General features: G+C 44.9%; 1 protein-coding gene across 3 annotated transcripts in view; it reads right to left on the bottom strand.

Annotated features, from left to right (window-relative positions):
* Positions 1-22,978, bottom strand: part of LOC140386692 (lysine-specific demethylase 2B-like) — a 313,645-nt gene that overhangs the window by 155,398 nt on the left and 135,269 nt on the right. For all 3 annotated transcript variants that reach the window (XM_072469251.1, XM_072469253.1, XM_072469252.1), the window contains exon 6: positions 2,121-2,159. In XM_072469251.1, the coding sequence (XP_072325352.1) occupies positions 2,121-2,159 (39 nt within the window). The remainder of the gene's footprint in view (positions 1-2,120; positions 2,160-22,978) is intronic.

The following is a 22,978-nucleotide window of genomic DNA, read 5'->3' as shown; positions in this document are numbered from 1 at the left end:
TTTAAAAAAAAAAAATTTTATTGGCATTTTCAACATTATGTACATTGACATTTATCTTTATTTATTGTATAGTGTAAAAGAAAAACGGCTTTTGTCTTATGTTACTTTATTTACAAATTGTTGCCGTCTCGTTTGGCATGTCCCATCCGCCCCCCTTCCCTAACCACTCCCCGTCACCCCCGCCGGACCCCCCCCTTGCTGTCCTCCCTGGTCGATCCCGTGGGGTGCTCCCCCTTCTCCTTGTCCCCCCTTCCCTTTCTCCCTTCACCGGCTTCAGCCGTGTTCATTTTGTGGGAAGGGGGTTTGTCAGTGTTGTGCCTCTTTGTCCGTCTCAGACACTTCTCTCTCTCTCTCTCTCCCTCCCCCCCCCCCCCCCCCCCCCCGGGTTGTGAGTCCCTGGCGTTCCTCCTTGCCTTTTGTTTTTTCCCCTTTCCCTTTCTAATCCTTCCAGCTCCCTCTCTAATGGCTGTTCTCGGGTGGATTTTGGGGGAACTCTCTTAAGGAGTTACCCCATGGCCCACCTCGGGGTCCACCAAGTCCGGCTCACATTTGGTGAGACTTGTAGTAATCTCCGACAACTTGATTCCCTGCCCAGGGGATTGGAGAACATGGAGGGAGACTAGGATTAGGGTGCCAGGCCTGCTAAATGGATGCGAATGGGTCATTAAGACCCATTTGCCTTCATTTACATTTTACATCTCCTGCTGGCGTGGGCATGAAACTCGATCCTGATGCCAGTGGGGGATCAGAACATTGTGTTCAGATCGCTGCTTGCCGACGTCCGATTTTTCGATTCTCTGTGCCATCGGGAAATGTGCTTCAGGCATCTCAGGATGGAGAATTCACCCCCTTATATTTAAGAAATTAACTGCACTGGTAAATGTGAAGGAACATTCTTGTGAAAATGAAATGAAAATCACTTATTGTCACAAGTAGGCTTCAAATGAAGTTACTGTGAAAAGCCCCTAGTCGCCACATTGCGGCGCCTGTTCGGGGAGGCTGGTACGGGAATTGAACCATGCTGCTGGCCTGCCTTGGTCTGCTTTCAAAGCCAGTGATTTAGCCCTGTACCTATTGTATAGCCAGTAAGATCCCAGCTGATGCTAACAAGGTGCTGCACATGTCAGTATGGTAAGGATCGAAAAGCACAAGTTTGTGAAGGTTTTCCTAAAGGAGCAATTGGTCAGTGTGCTGGAATAGCCTACCCATTCCACAGATTTAAATTTCCACAGAATGGCTGTGTCATTATCTCATGGTCTGTGTGAATACTGAAAGGCCAATATCCCTAATAACTCATCCAAAACAACTGAAAACACATATGTGCACACACAGTATCAGAGTATTGCTAGTGGCTCGGAAACTAACCCAGTGACAGAGTGAGTGCCCACAGGACAGATCCGAACATTAGAGGAGAGATAGTACTTAGCAGAAAAATCATATAATTCTCTCCATTCACAAGTCTGATTATGACAGAACTTTGCACCCCTAAGACAATCAAAGCAATCTCATTTAGAAAAACACTCACTGTATCTCACTGCCAGCTAGTACCGAAACTCCTTGAGCTGGATTCTCCACTGTCAGGATTCACCGTTACGCTGACAGCCAAAGGATTTCCCGACGGCGTGCTGCTGCCCACAATGGGAAACCCCATTGTCCAGCTGGCGAGACGGAGAATCCCAGGGGCCCGCCGGACCAGAAATCTGGTGCGGCTGGACGGAGAAACCCCTCGTATTTGGAATTTAAGCAATCACAAAACAATATCAAAATGAAACTTGAATGTGTGCTGATACATCTTTCTGGATGATTTAACCACCTAAATACTTCTGTTGCCTTGAAATAGACAACACTTAAATTGAGAGTATAAAATCAGTATAAATGGTTACTTCAGAGTGGAGTTTGTTAAATCATTCCGGGTATGTACAGTTACTTCTTTTGAATTTAGAAAATACCGAAATGCACACTTGAGCGCCTTCAAAGTGGAACATAAAAATGATTTAAAAAGGCATTTTAATATCAACCTCTAAGTTACATAAATACTTTACAAACGATATTATTATAATAGAGACCACCAAAACAAAACTGTAGACATGCAACTTCTAAAAGCCAACATTATTACCTACCTTCCTCTTTTGAAGTTTATCATCCTTTCCTCCTCTTAGCTAAAGAAATATAAATATAAAAATATAATTAGGCACTGATCTGTAATAATAACTTTTTGCATAGTGAATAAAAGGCTTCTGAAATTCACAAACGGGTGTTGCTTTGTGAACGCCATTTGTGTTATTTACTAAATTGAGATAAATTAGGAACTTTTGAAACCTGTTTTGCAATTCATTTAGATCATGGTTGATCCATGACCTAAACCCAGATGCCCACCGTTATTCCTTAATACCTTGGGTTAACAGTCTATCAATTTTGGATTTAAAATTAAACAATTTATTTAGTAACAATTGTAGTTTGCTGAAGAGTTGCAACCTTCTACCACCCTTTACAAGTTTCCAAACCACACTCTTGAAAAAAATCTGGCTCTAATTTTTAGGCCTATGCTCCCGAGTAGAGACTCCCCAACCAGTGGGAATACTTTATCTTAATCTACTCTATCATCTCCTTTTAATTTCTTAAACATTTTGATTAATATCACCAAATATCATCTAAATTCCAGGGAAGACAACCCTCATTTGTACAATCTTGTCTCATAATTTAATCCTGGAGTCCAGGTATTATTCTGATAAACATTGTTGCACTCCCTCCAAGGTCAATCCATCTTTCCTAAGGTGTGATGTCCAGAATTGAATGCAGTGCTCCAGGTGTGGTCGAACAAGGACTCTGTATTACTATAGCACAATTTCAATCATTTTGTATTCTGGTCTTCTAGCCATGAGCCATTTTGAATATTTTCTGTATTTGTTCATAACATTTTAATGATCCATGATCTCCATTATTTCTAACTTTTCATCTATCCTCTTTTAGGCCTAAAGGGGTTGACTTCACCCTTGCCTACATTGAAATTAATTTGCCACAATGTTCCCAATTCATTTTATGTATATTACAATAATAACTACACTTGAAAAAGAGCTTCATCGGCTGTACAGTGCTTTGAGATATTTGAAGGTTTGACACGGCTATATGAATGCAGTTCTTTTCTTCCTATTAATGTCTCTCTAATTTTATATTCCTATTCACAGTGCTTACAATCCCACTCATCTTTGTGTTATCAGTACATTTGAAAATGTGTCTTTCTATCATCTTTGTAAGTATGGCGATTAGTTGAAGCCCCAGCAAAGGTCCCTGGGTAGGGAAACCACTTGTCATATCCTGTCAACTAGGTACCCATTATCCCGAATCTCTGGCTAATTGGTAAAGGCAATCTCCTAACTATGTCAATCACTTCCTTCAATTCCACGAGTGCCAACTTTCAGTCTCTGGTGAGGGAATTTATTGAATGCTTTGTGGAAGTCCATATAAATAACATCCACAGGTATTCCCCTATCCACAACATTAGCTTCTCTTCAAAAGAAAATTCAATTGGATTCATTAGGAATGACTGACCCATTACTAAGCCAGACAAGCTCTCTCTGATCAGCTGAAAATTTTCAAGGTGATTAGTTTTTCAAGTCTTAATTATATACTCTAATAATTTCCCAGCAACAGATCTAGGCAAACGGATCTATAATGCCCTGGCTTCCTTGCACTTCTCAACATTATCAGCTATAATAGGAGCTCACTGTACAGGCTGCGTGTCATCATCTATTGTACTCCACGCATATTCATCACTGAAGCCAAATTTCAATTTCTTAATTGCAATCCTCTCCAGTCCTCCCAAACATTTTTAGCTCTATCCGCAAGCTTAAGTGTCCAATAGCCAATCGACTTTATAATTGTATTTTGTACAGAGAGAGTAACATTGAGCCCATACCAGAAATCCAGTTAACATGGAGATATAAAGACCGGTAGCGTGATTTAACAGAAACATTTCTAAGTGTCATTTTGGGCAATTCGTGGGGTATTTCTCGACGGCAGCTTTGGTGGGATCACAGCCCATATTTAACGGCACTTTTCTAGTGTCAGAAATGAGTCTCCACGGGCTTCTCACCATTCCTGCCCGTCTGATTTGCCAGACTTGTGCCTCAGCATTTCGCTGAGTTGCTTTTAAACGCTCCCTCACCACTCACTCCCAGTCAACACACAAGCATGGCAGCGCAAAGACCTGCTTCTCACTTCGAGGATGCCAACCTGACGAGGCTGCTCGACGCCGTCAATGTGAGATGGGACAGCCTGGTTCCTTGAGGGGGTTGGAGGGCAAGCAGCAGGGTCACCGCCTAGGGGGCAGTGGCAGCATGACAAGGAAACCGCCATACAATGTCAGAAGAAAACCAACAACCTCCACCGAGCTGCAAAGATATTACCGCCTATCTCCTGGCATCAGTTCCACCTGCCACCTCTCAAATTTCCAACCGCCTCCCCCCCCCAGCCCCCAGTAGCTAGGGGGAATGGAAACATGCAACACCTGATACATGAAGCCTCTGTCATGTTAATCTTCACAGTGGGCCTGCTTGCACTCCCACTCTATGTTGCCCTCTGCTCCCCCCACCCCTCGCCACCGAAGGCACAGTGGTCCAAGATCAAATGCCCCGATAAAAATCCTGTTCAGGGGACGGATGTGAGCACACTATCAGCAGAAAGACAGGAGTCAGACTTTGGCATCACTGGGAGCATGAGAGTTAACCTCACACCGACTTATCATCACTCTCTTGCTTTGTATGTTGACCCGCTGAACAGTGCTGACACATGGCCATCACCTATGAGTGATGTTTTACAGACCCCTGGTGGGTGGAAAAGGGTAGTCTGGGGGTGAGAGGAGGGGGGGGGGGAAGAGATGTTGGAGGGTCAGGAAATGAAGGGGTTGGGGGAGGAAGAAGGAAAATGGTTGGGAAGGAGGGGAAGGGGGGGGGGGGGGGCGGGGGAGAGGGGGATGGGAAAAGATGGCTGGAATTGAACCTGGGGCCCCTGGCGCCTGTGAGCCAGCAGTGCTAACCACTGTGCCGCCTGCTTGCCTTCCAAGAATCTATCCATCTCTGCCTTAAAAGTATTCAAAGACTCTTGTTATGGGCCAGGGTTCAAGAACTCAAAAGTGTATCATGGAGTTCACCTGACCCACAACTTTTAATAGACTGTGGTATGGGGAGCACACGGCCCACTCTACAGGTGTGGTACAGCAGAAATCGAAAAGTATTTTTTAAAGCAAAACAATGTTTATTCTATGAACTCAAGTTAGCCTTTTTAAAAACATACAGTGAACATCTTAGCAATCATCAGTTCAAATACAACCCCCAAAGACTACAACACTAAGTAATCCTCGGTGCTGAGCATTGTGCAAACATCAGCAAACATCCCCACATCTGACCTTATGATGGAGAGAAGGTTGAAAATAGTTTCAGCTGAAAATGGTTGGGCCTAGGACATTACCCTGAGAAACTTCTTCAGTGATGTCCTGCAACAAAGATGATTGACCTGCAACAACCTCAACCATCTTCCTTTGTGCTAAGTATGACTTCAACCAGTGGAGAGATTTCCCCAAATCCAATTGACTCCATTTTGCTAGGGTGCCTTGATGCCGCACTCCGTCAAGTGCTGCTTTTATGTCAAGGACACAACACTGAAGTCCAGCTCTTGTGCCAATAATGGGCCAAGGCTTAAATGAGGTCTCGAGCTGAGTGACCTGGACATAACCCAAACTGAGCATCAGTGAGCAGTTTATTGTTGATTAAGCGCCTCTTGATAGCATGGTCGACAACCCTCTTCATTACTTCGTTGATGATTGAGCAAAGACTGATAGTGTGGCAATTTGCCAGGTTGGATTTCTCCTGCCTTTTGTGGACAGGACTTAACTGGACAGTTTTTCACATTGTTGAGTAGCTGCCACTGTTATACTGGAACAGTTTGGCTAGGGGCGCAGCTAGTTCTGAGCACAAGTCTTCAGCACTATTGCTGGAATATTGCAGTATCCAGTGCCTTCAGCTATTCCTTGAGGAGTGAATCCAATTGGCTGAAGACTGGCATCTGCAATGCCTGGCATCTCAGGAGGTGGTCCAGATGGATCATCCACTCAGCATTCCTGGCTGAAGATTGTTGCAAATGCTTCAACCTTATCTTTTGCACTGATGTGCTGGCCTTCCCTATCTTTGTGAATGGAGATATTTGTGGAGCCTCCTCTCCAATGAGTTGTTTAATTTTCCACCACCATCATTTACGACTGGACGTGGCAGGACTGCAGAGCTTGAATCTGATCTGTTTGTTTTGGTATTATCCCATGTAACTTCCATTGCTTGGCATACAGTCAGTCGGTGTTGTAGCTTCAACAGGTTGACTCCTCATTTTTGGTATGCCTGCTGTTGCTCCTGGAATGCCCTCTCGCATATATTATTGAACCAGGGTTGATCCTTGGCTTAATGGTAAAGTGGGGGATATGTTGAGCCGTGATGTTACAGATTGTGGTTGTATATAATTATGCTGCTGATGGTCCACAGCGCTTCATGGATGTTCAGATTTGAGTTGCTAGATCTATTAAGCATGGTGGTGGCGCCACACAACACGGTGGAGGGTATCTTCTATGTGATGACAGATCTTTGTCACCATGAGGACTTTATGGTGGTCACTCCCACCAGTACTGTCATGGAAGGTGTTTCTATTGTAGGTAGACTGGTAAGTACCAGGTCAAGTAGATTTTTCCCACTTGTTGGTTTCCTCACCACCTGCTGCAGACCCAGTCTTGCAGTGTCATGCAGTCAGTACCGAGCCACCCTTGGTGATGGACTTTGAAGTCCCCCACCAGAAGGACATTCTGTGCACTTGCCACCCTGAGTGCTTCCTTCCCAGTAGTGTTCAGAATGGAATAATACTGATTCATCAGTTGTGGGGTGTAGTAAGTTGTTTTTTTTGTCCATTCAAAGGATGTGGGTCTTCTTGGCTAGGCCAACATTCATTCCCCATCCATAATTGCCCTTGAGAGGGTGGTGGTGAGCTGCCGCCTTGCACCTCTGCAGTCCATGTGGCATGGGGACACTTGCTGTGCTATTAGGGAGTCTGTCCCAGGATTTTGTCCCAGTGACAGTGAAGGAATGGCGATGTTGTTCCAAGTCAGAATGGTAAGTAGCTTGGAGGGCAACTCGCCTGTGCTAGTGTTCCCATGTATCTGCTGCCCTTGTCCTTCCAGATGATAATGGTTGTGAAGATGCTATTGAAAGAGCCTTGGTGAGTTCCTGCAATGCATCTTGTAGATTGCACACACTGCTACTACTGTGTGATGGTGGAGGAAGGAGTGAATGTTTTTGGTGGAAGGAGTGCCAATCAAGCAGACTGCTTTGTCCTGGATGGTGTCAAACTCAAGTGTAGTTTGAGCTGCACTCATTCAGGAAAGGGAAGAGTATTCCATCACCCTCCTGGCTTGTATGTTGTAGATAGTGGACAGGCTTTTAGGGGTCAGGAGGTGAGTTATAAACTGCATGATTCATAGCCTTTGATCTGCTCTTATAGCCACAGTATTTAAATGGCTAGTCCAGTTGAGTTTCCGATCAATAGTAATTCCCAGGATGATGATAGTGGACGATTCAGTGATGGTAATGCCATTGAAGGTGTTAGCCAGCAGGAGATTGTGTGCCCATGCTTGATCTCATGAGATTTAATGGGGTCCAGAAATGATGTTGAAATTTCCAGGGCAATTCCCTCCTGACTGCATACCACTGTGCCACCGCCACATCTGATGAAGATGATGTCTTGGACGTTGTACGGTATGATTCCATGAAGATGCCTCTTAGGCTGTTGCTTGATTCATCTGTGGACCAAGAGCTACAGTGCCTTTTATGGAGGTTATTGGAGAATAGAATGATGGGAAACTAGGAGCTGTCAGGTAGAGATTATTTATATATTTTGAGGAACATTTGCATAAATGGGCAGCACGGTAGCACAAGTGGATAGCACTGTGGCTTCACAGCTCCAGTGTCCCAGGTTTGATTCCCCGCTGGGTCACTGTCTGTGCGGAGTCTGCACGTTCTCCCCGTGTCCGGTTTCTTCCAACAGTCGAAAGATGTGCAGGTTAGGTGGATTGGCCATCATAAATTATTCTTAGTGAGCAAAAAAGGTTAGGAGAGGTTATTGGGTTATGGGATAGGGTGGAAGTGAGGGCTTAAGTGGGTCGGTGCAGACTCGATGGGCCGAATGGCCTCCTTCTGCACTGTATGTTCTATGTTCATAAATATTTTTAATAACTTCCCAAACAACATCCAGAAGACAAAAGAAACATCTTTTAACAGAAGCACATTAGGTTTACATTTATAATTCACTACTGAGAACATTTATAATTTTGAATTCACCAAATGATCAAGAGATAGTCTTTTCATGGCAGCGAGAACAACAGTACACCTGCTTTGTCTGGCTTCAGCTGCAACACTGAAAACAAAACTAAAACACACACTGCAGCAAACAGTCTAAAACGAAAGTAAAAAGCTGACAGGCAGCCCAGCTCCACCCACACTGTGACATCACTGATAAACACCCATTTCTTAAAGGTACATTTCTTAAACACACATTTCTTAAAGGTACTCTCACATGACACCTCCCCTCAAGAAAACAAACTAAACCATCAACTTGAAGATGGTTTCAATTTTCACCTTTTCACTATCCTTTAACAAATGCACACAGTAAATATACTTTTTCGTTTCAAAAAACAACACACGCAAACAGCTATAATAATATAGTCCATTTTTGTTCTATTTCCTCCAACTAACATCCTTCTCGACTGATAGTCTCTTTGAACAAGAAGGTCTCTGCACGATCCATCCACTGCTCCACGCCTCGGCATGGCTCTTTAAAGTCAGATACTTTAGTTCAATCTGATCACAGAGTCCCTTGTAATTCTCGAACACAGGAGCATTGGTTATCACAGCTTTCAGGCAGTCAAATGCCTGTTGAAAGTCTGCTGTCCACTGACATTTTTTATGCTTCTTCAGCAAGTCTATCAGTGGAGCAACCACGCGACAAAAAATTTTCACCAATGTTTGATCAAATCCACTCATGCCACAAATCGCATTATTTCCCTTTGTCTTGAGGGTATTGAAAACTCCTCAGTAACTGTTGGTTTCACATCCCGTGTGACCATTCGACCCTGTCCGACTGTATGGCCAAGGAAAGTGACTTGGGCTTTTCCAAATTCACTTTTGGCTAGTTTATCACCAAACCCGCCTCCTGAAGCCATCGAATAACTCCATCAGATGTTTTAAATGTTCTTTCCATGTCTGGCTGAAAATTACCAGATCGTTGATGTATCCCGCACAATTGGGTAATCCTGAAACAACTTTATTAGTTAACCGTTGAAATGTGGCTGGGGCGTTTTTCATGCCAAATGGCATAACTTTGAATTGGTATATACCATCTGGAGTCACAAAAGCTGAAATCGCCTTCACCCTTTCGGATAAAGGTACCTGCCAGTAACCTTTAAGTAAATCCAATTTGAAAATAAAAGCGGATTGTCCCACTTTCTCAATGCAATCCTCCAAACGTGGGATAGGATAACAGTCTGTTCTTGTAAATGCAGTAACCTTTCTATAGTCCACACACAACCATTGGGTACTGTCTGGTTTAGGCACCATCACTATGGGTGAGCTCCATTGGCTGCAACACACTTCAATTATGCCATTTTTAAGCATACTCTCAATCTCTTTGTTAACCTGTGCCAATTTTAAAGGGTTATGTCTACATGGATGTTGTTTGATCGGAACAGCCTTTCCCACATCTGCATCCTGTATAGCCATTTTAGTACATCCCAATTTATCTCCACAAACTTGCCCATGTGATATCAATAACTCTTTCAGTTCAGTTCGTTTTTCCTCTGGAAGGTAACTCAACAATTTATCCCAATTTTTAAGAACATCCTCGTTTTCAAATTTAATTAGAGGCATGTCAAATTCACAGTCATCTGGATTTGGTTCGTCACTTTGAGTTAGAATCATTAAAACATCCTCCTTTTTCTCTCCTTCCCTTTCAAAGTACCTTTTAAGCATATTCATATGACACACTCAGTGAGTCTTCCTTTTATCTGGTGTTTTTACCACATAATTCACCTCACTTAATTTCCTTTCAATCTGATAAGGTCCACAAAACCTTGCTTTTAAAGGTTCACCTACCACTGGTAACAACACTAAAACTCTATCTCCACTGGCAAAACTACGAACTTTGGTTTTCTTGTCCACTACCTGTTTCATCACATTTTGTGCAACTTTTAAATGTTGTCTAGCCAATTCACCTGCTCTATTTAATCGTTCCATAAAATTTGACACTTAATCCAATAATGTAATTTCCGATTTTTTCACTCACCAATTTTTCCTTAATCAATTTAAGTGGTCCTCTTACCTCGTGACCAAAAATTAGTTCAAAAGGACTAAATTTGGTTGACTCATTAGATGCATCCCTAATTGCAAACAGTACAAATGGAATTCCTTTATCCCAATCCTCTGGATAATCGTAACAATAAGCCTTCAACATTGTCTTTAATTATTGTCTGATGCCACCTTTCTAACGCTCCCTGTGATTCTGGATGGTATGCAGTTGATTTAAATTGTTTTATTCCTAAGCTATCCATAACGTCTTTGAATAACCTGAAGGTAAAATTTGATCCTTGATCTGATTGTAATTCTGTGGGTGGTCCATATCTAGTAAAGAATTTAAGTAACTCCTCCACAATTTTTGAGCTATAATATTACGTACTGGAATGGCCTCTGGAAACCGAGTAGACACATCCATCATAGTCAAAAGATATTGATTCTGGGGACTTCCGGTGTCGGCCATGCGAGGGTAGATCGCAAAATCGGCAGCTCCTGCCACGAACGGACTTACGGGCCCTTTTAAGGCGTTTCAGCGGCTCCTCCTCAGTGAAATTTGGCGGGCAAACAACGCTGGAAGGTCCCCCACATCGGTTTATGGAGGGGACCAGGAGTAGGACGGCGAAACAAGCGAGTACCGAGAAGCGGGTGGAACGGGGGCGGGAACACAAAATGGCGGCCGGCTCGGATCAGGCAGCTTGGGCCCAGTGGTCGTGAGAACAGCCGGAGTTCCTCCGAAGTTCTTTTGCTGACCAAAAACGGAGATGCTGGCCCCGATGAAGGCCTCAATGGAGAAGATGGTTGAGACCCAGAAGATGCAGGAGAAGCCGATCAAGGAGATCGAGAAAAAGGTCTCTGATAACGAAGACGAGATACTTGGTCTGGCCGTCAGGGTGGAGGCACATGATGCCTTCCATACCTGCGAATTCTGGGCCTCCCCGAGGGTGCGGAGGGGTCGGATGCGAGTGCATTTGTAACCACGTTGCTGGGGACTCTGATGGGGACAGGGGCATTTCCTTGGCATCTGGAACTGGACGGGGCGCACAGAGTCCTCGCAAGGAAGCCGAAGACTAACGAACCGCCGAGGGCTATGGTGGTACGGTTTCACCGCTTCTCAGACAAGGAACGTGTCTTACGATTACTAAAAAGCGGAGCAGCAGGTGGGAAAACAGCGTGATTCGCATTTACCAGAGCCTGGGAGCAGAACTGGCCAAGAGGCGCGCTGGATTCAACCGTGCTAAGGCGGCCCTCCACAACAAAGTTCGGACTGCTGCATCCGGTGAGGCTTTGGGTCACGTATCAAGATCGTCACCACTACCTTGATACACCGGACGAGGCGTGGACATTTATCAAACAGGAAAGGTTGGTCTTGAGCTAAACGACAGCCACATTGGGATGAAACGCTCTGTTGGGGAGAGGTAACATGATGCTGTCCTAACAAAAGATTGGGAGTAATGTTAATTAATTGTTTGATAGCCGGAGGTAGCTATGTTATATTGTTTCCCTTTCTTGTCCCGTTTCTCTGGCCATGCTCTCGGCTTTTATGGAGGGGAGAGAGGGGCCCTATACTCAAGGCTGCTCCTCAGGCATCTGGAGCCGTTTCTTTTGTGGGGCCGGGTTTGCGCCCTCCGTTCTTTTTTGTTTGTTTGTTTCACTGGGGGGGGGGGGGTGGAAAATATTTTTTGGGTGCTGTAAAGGCCGTTAAATTGGGCTTTCCATAGGAAGAGAGGGGCCCGAATAACGAGGCAACAGGATGATCGGAGACAGAGGCGGGAGCATCCGGGGTCAGCATGGGTCAGCTGACTCACGGAAGCGTAACGGTGGGAGAATTAGTGTTAAGCTGATGCTTGACTTGGGGGATTGGGATCGTGGTGCTGTTGGGGGGTGGGATGCTGCTTAGCTGACAGAAGAGGAGCCAACTTTGGGGAACAGGTGGAGAGTGGGGGGGGGGGGGCTCCAATGGGAGGGTTCGAGTAAGCGGGAGACGCGGGCTCGTGGCTGGCTGAAAAAGGGGGATGGCTAGTCGGCAGGGGAGGGGGGGGATTGAGAAAGGGGTGGGTGGGCCAGGTGTTCCATTCGGGGCTGGATTCAAAGACCAGAGGGGTAGCAATTCTGGTCAGTAAATGGGTGACATTCGAGGCAAGGAGTATTGTGGCTGATAAAGGGGGCAGATACATAATGGTTACTGGGAAGCCACAGGGGATCTGGGTGGTGTTAGTGAACATCTACGCCCCGAACTGGGATGACGTGGAATTCATGAGACGCATGCTGGGTAAAATTCCGGACTTAGACTCACATAATTTGATCATGGGGGGGTGACTTCAACACAGTCATTGACCCTGTATTGGATCAGTTAAAATCCAGGTCAGGAAAGCAACCAGCAGCGGCTAAGGAACTGAGGGGTTTCATGGAACAGGTGGGGGGGCGTAGACCCATGGAGGTTCGCTCGGCCGAGGGCGAAGGAATTCTCATTTGTCTCCCACGTCCGCAAAGTTTATTCTTGTATAGAATTTTTTGCTGTGAGCAGGGCGTTAATCCCAAGGGTGGAGGGGATGGAATACTCGGCCATTGCAGTCTCAGGCCATGCTCCGCACTGGGTGGACTTTCGACTTGGTGAAGAGAGAGGGCAGCGCCCACTCTGGAGGCTAGATGTGGAACTGCTAATGGATGACGAGGTTTGTGGGCGGATAAAGAGGAACATTCAAAACTACTTGGAAACAAACGATACGGGAGAGGTAACGGTGACTACGGTTTGGGAGGCTCTGAAGGCAGTTATTAGAGGGGAGTTAATTTCTATCAGATCCCATAGGGAGAAGAAGGAAAGAGCGGAGAGAGAGGCTTGTTGAGGAGATACTCAGAGTAGACAGGAGTTACACGGAGACCCCCAAGACGGGGCTACTGAAGGAGCGCCGGAGACTCCAGGCGGAGTTTGATCTGCTGACCACAGGGAAAGCGGTAGCACAGCTGAGGAAGGTAAAAGTGGCAAGTCTATGAATATGGGGAGAAAGCGAGTAGAATGCTGACGCACCAACTTCGTAGGAGGGAGCGGTCCAGGGAAATTGGGGAAGTTAGGGATAAGGAAGGTAACACGGTCTTGGACCCAGAGGGGGTGAACAAAGTCTTTAGGGTGTTTTATGGTAAACTGTACGAGTCAGAACCCCTGGCGGGAGGGGAAGGGATGAAGCAATTCATGGACCAATTGAGGTTTCCAAAGGTGGAAGAGGATCTGGTGGAGGGACTGGAGGCCCCGATAGAGTTGGAGGAGATTGTTAAGGGCCTAGGGAGTATGCAGTCGGGCAAGGCCCCGGGACCGGACAGCTATCCTGTAGAATTCTGCAAGAAATCTTCGGAACTGTTGAGTCCACTCCTGCTCAGGACCTTTAACGAGGCTAAAGAAAGAGGGACCCTCCCCCCAACAACGTCACAAGCTTCGATTTCACTCATTCTCAAAAGGGAGAATGATCCGCTACAATGTGGATCCTACAGACCGATATCGCTCTTGAACGTAGATGCCAAATTGCTGGCCAAGATTACGGCCGCTAGAATTGAGGACTGTGTCCCTGGGGTGATAGGGGAGGATCAGACAGGCTTTGTTATGGGCAGGCAACTGAACTCCAATGTACGGAGGCTCCTAAACATTATTATGATGCCCTCAGAAGGAGGGGAGGCAGAAGTAGTGGCTGCGATGGATGCAGAGAAAGCCTTTGACCGGGTGGAATGGGAGTACCTGTGGGAAACACTAAGAAGGTTTGGATTCGGTGAGTGATTCATAGGGTGGGTCCAACTATTTTATCAGGCCCCCGTAGCAAGTGTATGCACAAACAGGGTGAGGTCGGAGTATTTTAGGCTTCACCGAGGGACGAGGCAGGGGTGCCCCCTCTCCCTGTTACTATTCGCCCTTGCAATAGAGCCGTTGGCCATAGCGCTGCGGGTTTCAAAGAACTGACAAGGGTTGGTTGGATCGATCTGCGGATGATCTGCTCCTGTATATTTCGGACCCACTAGAGGGGATGGGGGAGGTCATGCAGATTTTGAGGGACTTTGGCAATTTTTCAGGGTACAAATTAAACGAGAAGAAAAGCGAGGTGATCGTGATCCACGCTAAAGGGCAGGAGAAGAGACTGGGAAAGCTTCCGCTTAAGATGGTGGAGAAGAGCCTATGGTACCTAGGTATACAGGTGGCTTGGAACTGGGATGTCCTCCACAAGCTTAACTTATCCCGGCTGGTAGAGCAGATGGAGAGGGACTTTAAAAGGTGGGACATGCTCCCGCTTTCTCTAGCGGGGAGGGTGCAGACCGTTAAGATGTCGGTCTTCCCCAGATTTCTGTCTGTCTTCCAGTGCCTTCCCATCTTATCATAGATTATCATAGAATTTACAGTGCAGAAGGAGGCCATTCGGCCCATCGAGTCTGCACCGGCTCTTGGAAAGAGCACCCTACGCAAGGTCAACATTTCCACCCTATCCCCATAACCCAGTAACCCCACCCAACACTAAGTGCAATTTTGGACACCAAGTGCAATTTATCATGGCCAATTCACCTAACCTGCACATCTTTGGACTGTGGGAGGAAACCGGAGCACCCGGAGGCAACCCGTGCAGACACGGGGAGAATGTGCAGACTCCGCACAGACAGTGACCCATCGGGGAATCGAACCTGGGACCCCGGTGCTGTGAAACCACAGTGCTATCCACTTGTGCCACCATGCTGCCTCTAAAAAGGTTTACCTACCTCTGAAATGAAAATTGCTTATTGTCCCAAATGAAGTTCCTGTGAAAAGCTCCTAGTCGCCACATTCCGGCGCCTGTTCGGGGAGGCTGGTACGGGAATTGAACTGTGCTGCTGGCCTGCCTTGGTCTGCTTTCAAAGCCAGCGATTTAGCCCTGTGCTAAACCAGCCCCAAGTCCTTCTTTAAGCGGGTGAACAAGATCATTTCGGGATTTGTATGGGCAAATAAGACCCCGCAAGTAAAGAGATTGTATCTAGAGCGCAGTCGAGGGGGGGGGCTGGCGCTGCAGAATTTTTGCAGCTACTACTGGGCGGCTAATATAGCCATGATTAGGAAATGGGTATTGGGGGAGGGGTTGACGTGGAAGTGGTTAGAGGCGATCTTATGCAAAGGCACCAGTTTAGGGACACTCGTAACGGCACCTCTGCCGTTCTCGCCGGTGCGCTACTCCTCAAGTCCAGTGGTGGCGGCGGCACTAAGGATCTGGGGTCAGTGGAGAAGATACAGGGAGGTGGAGGGAGCCCCAATTTGGATCCCGATACGCAACAATCACAGATTTGTCCCGGGCGAGATAGACGGAGGGTTTCAAAGCTGGCATAGGGCAGGTATTAAAAGGATGGGGGACCTGTTCATAGACAGAACTTTTCCCAGCTTGAAAGCGCTGGAGGAGAAATTTTATTTACCGCCTGGAAATGCCTTCAGATACGCGCCTTTCTTAAAAAACAGTTGGTGACATTTCCCTTGCTACCCCCGCGTAGGATACAAGATAGGGTGGTCTCCGGCACCTGGGTAGGGGAAGGGAAAGTGTCGGACATCGACCAAGAACTACAAGAGGCGGAGGAAGCCCCAGTGGTGGAACCGAAGTGCAAGTGGGAGGAGGAGCTAGCCGGGGAGCTGGATGCGGGCCTGTGGGCGGATGCCCTAAACAGGGTGAATTCCTCTTCATCATGTGCCAGGCTTAGCTTAATCCAGTTTAAGGTGGTCCACCAGGCACACATGACGGCAACGAGAATGAGCAAGTTCTTTGGGGTTGAGGATAGATGTGCGAGCTGTGCAGGAAGCCCAGCGAACCATGTCCATATGTTCTGGGCATGTCTGGCTCTTAAAGGATTCTGGCAGGGATTCGCTAAGGCAATGTCCAAGATCCTAAACACGCGGGTGGTGCCGAGTCCAGAGATAGCGATCTTTGGTGTGTCAGACAATCTGGGAGTTCAGGAAGCGAAAGAGGCCGAGGTCTTGGCCTTTGCCTCCCTGGTAGCCCAGAGACGGATCCTTTTAATGTAGAGGGACTCGAAACCCTCGAGTATGGAGACCTGGATTGGTGACATGGCTGGGTTTCTCAGTCTCGAGAAAATAAAGTTTGCCTCGAGAGGGTCAATGACGGGGTTCTCTCGGAGGTGGCAGCCGTTCCTCAACTTTCTAAGAGAGCACTAAAATGTCAGCAGCAGCTGATGTTGTGCCGAACTTTTGTCCTAGATTAAGAACAAATTAATCTACACCCCATCATTCTACCGTAATCCATGACCCTACCCAATAACCGCTTGAAGGTCCCTAATGTTTCCTTGTTTTGTTAAATGTTGTTAATGGTTATGCAAAAATTATGTTTTGATAAAAATCGGAATAAAAATCATTATTAAAAAAAAAAGATATTGATTCCCACTTTTCGTTTTAGGAAGCGGTCCTACGCAATCAATTAGGACCCTTGTAAAAGGTTCCTCAAATGCTGGAATGGGTATTAAGGGCGCTGGTTTTATCACTGCTTGAGGTTTCCCTATCACTTGACATGTGTGCCATGATTGACAAAATGTAACGACATCTTTATGTAGTCCAGGCCAATAAAAATGTTTCTGGATTTTAGCTAGAGTTTTCCTTAATCCCAAATGACCTCCCACTGGTACTTCATGTGCAACTCGCAACACCTCTTTTCTAAACCCTATCGGCAATACGACTTGATGAACTTCTGCCCACTTTTCATCCGCCTGCATATGTAAAAGTCTCCATTTTCTCATCAAGACATTACTTTTGCGATAATAACACTCTGGTATACACTCAGATTCCTCTTCCGTGAATGCTTTCTGATACATCCGCTTTATTTCTATATCTTTCTGTTGTCACTCTGCCAATTTTTCTGAACTAAAAATATCCACCTCATCCTCCACCTGTTCTTTTCCAACCGTCTGATCAAAAATCGTTTCTGATAATTGCACTTCACCTTTATCTTCACTCTCTGATTTCTCCTCTTGTCTTAACCTGTGACTTTGCGACCTTGTTACTACACAATCCGGAAAAATCCCAGGATATTCGTCCTTCAACACTTCAGTAATCTGATTTTCCACTGGCTTGTCAACCACAGTAGGCATCGCTCCCACCTGCGATCCAGCTATATCATTATACAAGATAAACTGTATTCCTGGACAAGATAGTTTCTCTATTAGTCCTACTACCCCTTCACCACTCTTCACTGGACTTTCCAACCTTACCTTATATAATGGAACACTACTCCTCTCGCCCTGAATTCCACATATTACCAACTTTTCTGGCAACATTCTTCCCAAACTACATAACTCCTCATCTCTTCCATTAAAGATTGACTAGCTCCCGTATCTCTCAAAATTGTGACTTCTTTACCTGCTCCTCCTGATACACACGAGTAAACTTTACCCACACAAGTAAATTCTTTAAAGAGATCTGGCACCTTCTTATCAATCACCTCTTGATCAGGCTGTACAATCTTTTGCACCTCCTTCGCTTCACCTGGGTTTTCCTTTACCACTTTAACAAACCCCACTGTCTTATCCTGTTTTACCACATCAGCCTTTCCAGTGCTTTTCTTCAACCACCAACACTGTGACTTTACATGGCCTAGTTTATTACAGTGAAAACATTTGAAACTTTTCATTTCTTCTCCACTCTCCTGGATTTCTTTTTTAATCTGAGGTACACTCTCCTTATTATCTCCCATCAGATCACCTTTACCTTTACCACTTGAGTATTTCTCATCTACCCAGTTTCTATACCTTACAGGCTGAAACTGATGTCTGAAACCAAGCTTTGATTTATGAACTAATTCATAATCATCTGCCATTTCTGCTGCTAACCTCGCAGTTTTGACCCTCTGCTCTTCCACATGAGTTCTCACTACATCAGGAATTGAATTTTTAAACTCCTCCTAAAGTATAATTTCTCTGAGAGCTTCATACGTTTGGTCTATTTTCAAAGCCCTTATCCACCTATCAAAATTACTCTGTTTGAGCCTTTTAAACTCCATGTATGTTTGACCAAATTCTTTCCTTAAATTTCTAAACCTTTGTCTGGAAGCTTCAGGCACTAGTTCATATGCACCGAAGATGGATTTTTTCACCTCCTCATACGTCCCAGATACCTCCTCCAGTGGTGTTGCAAACACTTCACTAGCCCTACCTATCAGCTGTGTTTGAATCAGTAATAACCACATGTCCTGTGGGCATTTCATTTGTTTAAGCTACCTTCTCAAATGAAATGAAAAAGGCTTCCACCTCCTTCTCATTTAACCTTGGCACTGTGTGGACATATTTAAATAGATCCCCACCAAACCTTCAACTTTGACGCTCTTTCTCACTATCCTCATCACTATCATCCAACTGTACGTTTCCCTTTACGTCTGTCAATTTTAACTGACTGTCATGTTTCATGGCCATTTTCTGAAGTTCAAACACTCTCTCGTTATCTTTTTCCCTGACCTGTATCTCCCTTTCTCTTTCTTTTTGTTCTGCTCGGGCTATTCTTTCTTTTCTCCTTTCTGCTCTCTCCTTTTCTTTTTCCTCTTTCTCGCTTTCTTTTTCCTCTGTATCTCTTTCTCTTTCTTTTGCCGCTCTCTCTCTTTCTATTTCCTCTCTTTCGTATTCAAGCTGCTTTAATTCTTTCTCATGTTCCATTTGTTTAATTTGCAACTGAATTTTTGCCATTTCCAATGAGTCAAACTGTATCTCAGGCAACTTTAAATGTTTAGCCACCGCCATAATTACCTCGTCTTTTCGCATTTTGTCAGGTAATGTTAACTGCAATGTTTTTGCCAAATCTAAGTCTGTTTTTAGTCTCTGTCCGTAAGGTACTGCATGTGACCGTCTCCACCCCCAAAAACCTCAGAGCCTCTTGTAGCCACCTAAAATGGCTGATTCCCGATTAATTTGGCCAAAACCCAATGTAAAATGGATAACCGAAAAGGCTGATGGGAAAAGCAGCCAACAGGGCACAAACGGACAGCTGCAGACAGAACAGCGTATTCGGCTCTGGGGAAGTCGGCCCAGATCGATACCTGCGACCATTAGCAGCACATCAACCCAGACATCTGCAGTTTAATCGGCTATCCCCGGGAACAATTGCAACATATTAGTAATTGAATGCCGATCCAGACCTCTCGGCGCCAGCAGTGGCCGAGACAAAGAAAGGTGAACGACCACCCCCCGATCAAGGAATCGCCCCATTATTGGAGCATATCGAACCCAGTGATTGGGAACAAGTCCAATCACTTGGGACCAGGGTCAAGGTCCGCCCCAAGAGGCGGGAAGCCCCCGGGAACTATAAAGATAGGGGCCAAGTTCAGATCGACCCTTCTCGCCCTTCTTCTCCTGCTCGCAACCTTCGCAAGAACCATCGACCAGAAACCGTAAGTTTGACTCCAGCAATCGCTACCCGATTGAGACTCCTAGCCATCGACCTGTATCAGCCTTTGAATCCCGCAGGCCAGGCCCAATTCGATAAGCCATTCGTTTCCCTGACCTGGTGGGCCACTCCCAAAAGTTAAGTATTGGCCAGTAGAGGTAGGTAGTGGCCTAGAAAGTAGGATTATTGTATAAGTATTTATTGCTGTATATAATAAATGACTGTTGATTTTACTCTTACTAAGCGGTGTGCTGTCTTATTAATCATAACTAGAGCTTGAACCACGTGGCGATATCAGAAAGATACCTGGCAACTCGTGAGCAAAGGTGACAGAATTAGAGCTAATAAAACTAAGGCTAATAAGAGCAACACTCTGAAATAGCCATTGTCCACAACACACTCCCCAAAGAAACTAGAATACCACACCCAAAATGCAACCACAATATGCTCACCCCTCACTGTCTTTAAGTTCACTAAGCCAATCCAATAGTTAGACTTTTATCCCCCTCGAGCCCCCAATTTGTTATGAGCCAAGGTTCAGAGAACCCCAAAGTGTATCATGGAGTTCACCTGGCCCACAACTTTTAATAGATTGTGGTATGGGGGAGCACATGGCCCGCTCTACAGGTGTGGTAGTGCTGAAATGGAAAAGTATTTTTTTAAAGCAAAACAATGTTTATTCTATGAACTCAAGTTAACCTTTTTAAAACACAGTGAACATCTTAGCAACCATCAATTCAAATACAACCCCCAAAGAATACAACACTAAGTAATCCTTAATAACTTCCCAAACAACATCCAGCAGACAAAAGAAACACCTTTTAACAGAAGCACATTAGGTTTACATTCACTACGGAGAACATTTATCATTCTGAATTCACCAAATGATCAAGAGATAGTCTTTTCATGGCAGAGAGAACAACAGTAGATCTGCTTTACCTGGCTTCAGCTCCAACACTGAAAACGAAACTAAAACACACCCTGCAGCAAACGGTCTAAAACGAAAGTAAAAAGCTGACAGACAGCCCAGCTCCACCCACACTCTGACATCACTGATAAACACCCATTTCTTAAAGGTACATTTCTTAAACATCCATTTCTTAAAGGTACTCTCACATGACACTCTGCTTCCATCACCTTTTCAGGATAAGAGTTCCAAAGACTCAGGACTCTCTGTCTTAAATGGGCAACCCCTTACTTTTAAACAGTGATTTTCTAAAAAGAGGCAACATCCTTTCCACATCCATTCTGTCAAGTCCCCTCAGGATTTTACATCTTTAAATCAAGTGACCTCTTATTCTTCTAACCTCAAATGGATGCAAGCCTAGCCTAACCATTCCTCATCAGATAACCTATCCATTCCAGCTATTAATCTGGCAAATCTTCCTCAAACTGCTTCCAACACATTTACATCCTTCCTTAAATACAGTACACAATACTCTGAATGCAGAGTTACTCGTGCCCTGTGTACCTGAGGCATACTCTCCCTACTTTTGTATTCAATTCCCTTCACAATAAATGATAACATTTAGTGTTACTAATTACTTGCTTTACCTGCATAATCACATTTTGTGATTCATGCACTAGGACACCCAGATCCCTCTCCAGGCTCTGTAATCTCTCAATTTAGATAATATGCTTCTTTTTTATTCTTCTTGCCAAAATGGACAATTTCACATTTTCCCACATTATACTCCATTTGCCAGATCTTTGCCTCCTCACTTAACCTATCTCTGTCCATACATCCTCTTCACAACTTACTTTCCTACCTATCTTTGTACGATTAGCAAATTTGGCAACCATCCCTTCATCCAAGTAATTTATATAAATTATAAACAGTTGAGGTCAACAATATATCTACTGGGTCCCCTTTATCCACAGCACAAGTTGCTTCCTTAAGAAGCCCATCGAGCTGGTTAGATATGATTTGCCTTTTCACAAAAACATGTTGACTCTGTCTGATTACCTGGAGTTTATCCAAGTGTCCTGCTATAACTTCTTTAATAATAGCTTCTAACATTTTTCCACTGACAGATGGTAGGCTAATTGGCCTGTAGCTTCCAGCTTTCTGTCTCCCGCGCTTTTTGAATAATGGAGTTCCATTTGCTACCTTTCAACTTATGGAATCTTCCCAGAATCAAGAGGAGTTTTAGAAAATTAAAATGTCAACTCTCTTAGTAGACACTTCTTTTAAGACCCATTAGGTCCCAGGCTCTTAGCTTGCAACTCCTGCCATTTATTCAGTACAACTCACTGGTGACTGTGATTTTCCTGAGTTTTCCTCCTTCCATTTCTTGGTTTATAGCTGCTTCTGGAATATTACTTGTATCCCCTATAGTGAGGACTGATACAAAATACCTGATCAATTCATCTGCCATTTCCTGGTTTTCCTTTATCAATTCACCAGACTCACTTTCTATAGGACCAATGCTCACTTTGTTAACTCTTTTCTTTTTTAAGGGCAGGCAGTGGCGTAGTGGTAATGTCACTGGAATGAAGATCCAAAACAATGCTCTATGGAGTCTTTGAGGTCCACAGCACAGAAAAGGCCCTTTGGGCCATCGTGCCTGCGTCGGTCAAAAACAACCACCTAATTATTCTAATCCCATTTTCAGCACTTGTCTTGTATGCCACCAAACTCTAGACTATTTTGAACCTTAGAATAGACTAAGAAAGATCATATTTTCTGCTTTGCCCATGTTCAATATCCCCTTGCTCCTCAGTCATTTAGCTTAGTTTACTCGTGGGACAAGATTTCATATTTACAGTCTGCACTGGTGTGCTTGCCGTATATCTAAATTACATACAAGTGGATTTCATTGCACATATTTAAGAGGCAAAATATAATAATTTAATTAGCTAAAGATTTGGCTATTAGATTTTGTTTCCCCTTTGAAACAAATCTAGGTTAACTTGGGCGTAGAAGTTAACTTGCTGTGTTTACATGTGAAAACCTTTGTCACAGCATCATATGTCACTAGAACATAGAACATAGAAAATACAGCACAGAACAGGCCCTTCGGCCCACGATGTTGTGCCGAACCTTTGTCCTAGATTAATCATAGATTATCATTGAATTTACAGTGCAGAAGGAGGCCATTCGGCCCTTTGAGTCTGCACCGGCTCTTGGAAAGAGCACCCTACCCAAACTCAACACCTCCACCCAACACCAAGGGCAATTTGGACATTAAGGGCAATTTATCATTGGCCAATTCACCTAACCCGCACATCTTTG

This window comes from Scyliorhinus torazame, chromosome 12 (assembly GCF_047496885.1).
Source record: "Scyliorhinus torazame isolate Kashiwa2021f chromosome 12, sScyTor2.1, whole genome shotgun sequence".
NCBI lineage: Eukaryota > Metazoa > Chordata > Chondrichthyes > Carcharhiniformes > Scyliorhinidae > Scyliorhinus > Scyliorhinus torazame.
This window is presented reverse-complemented; position numbering and strand designations above follow the sequence as displayed.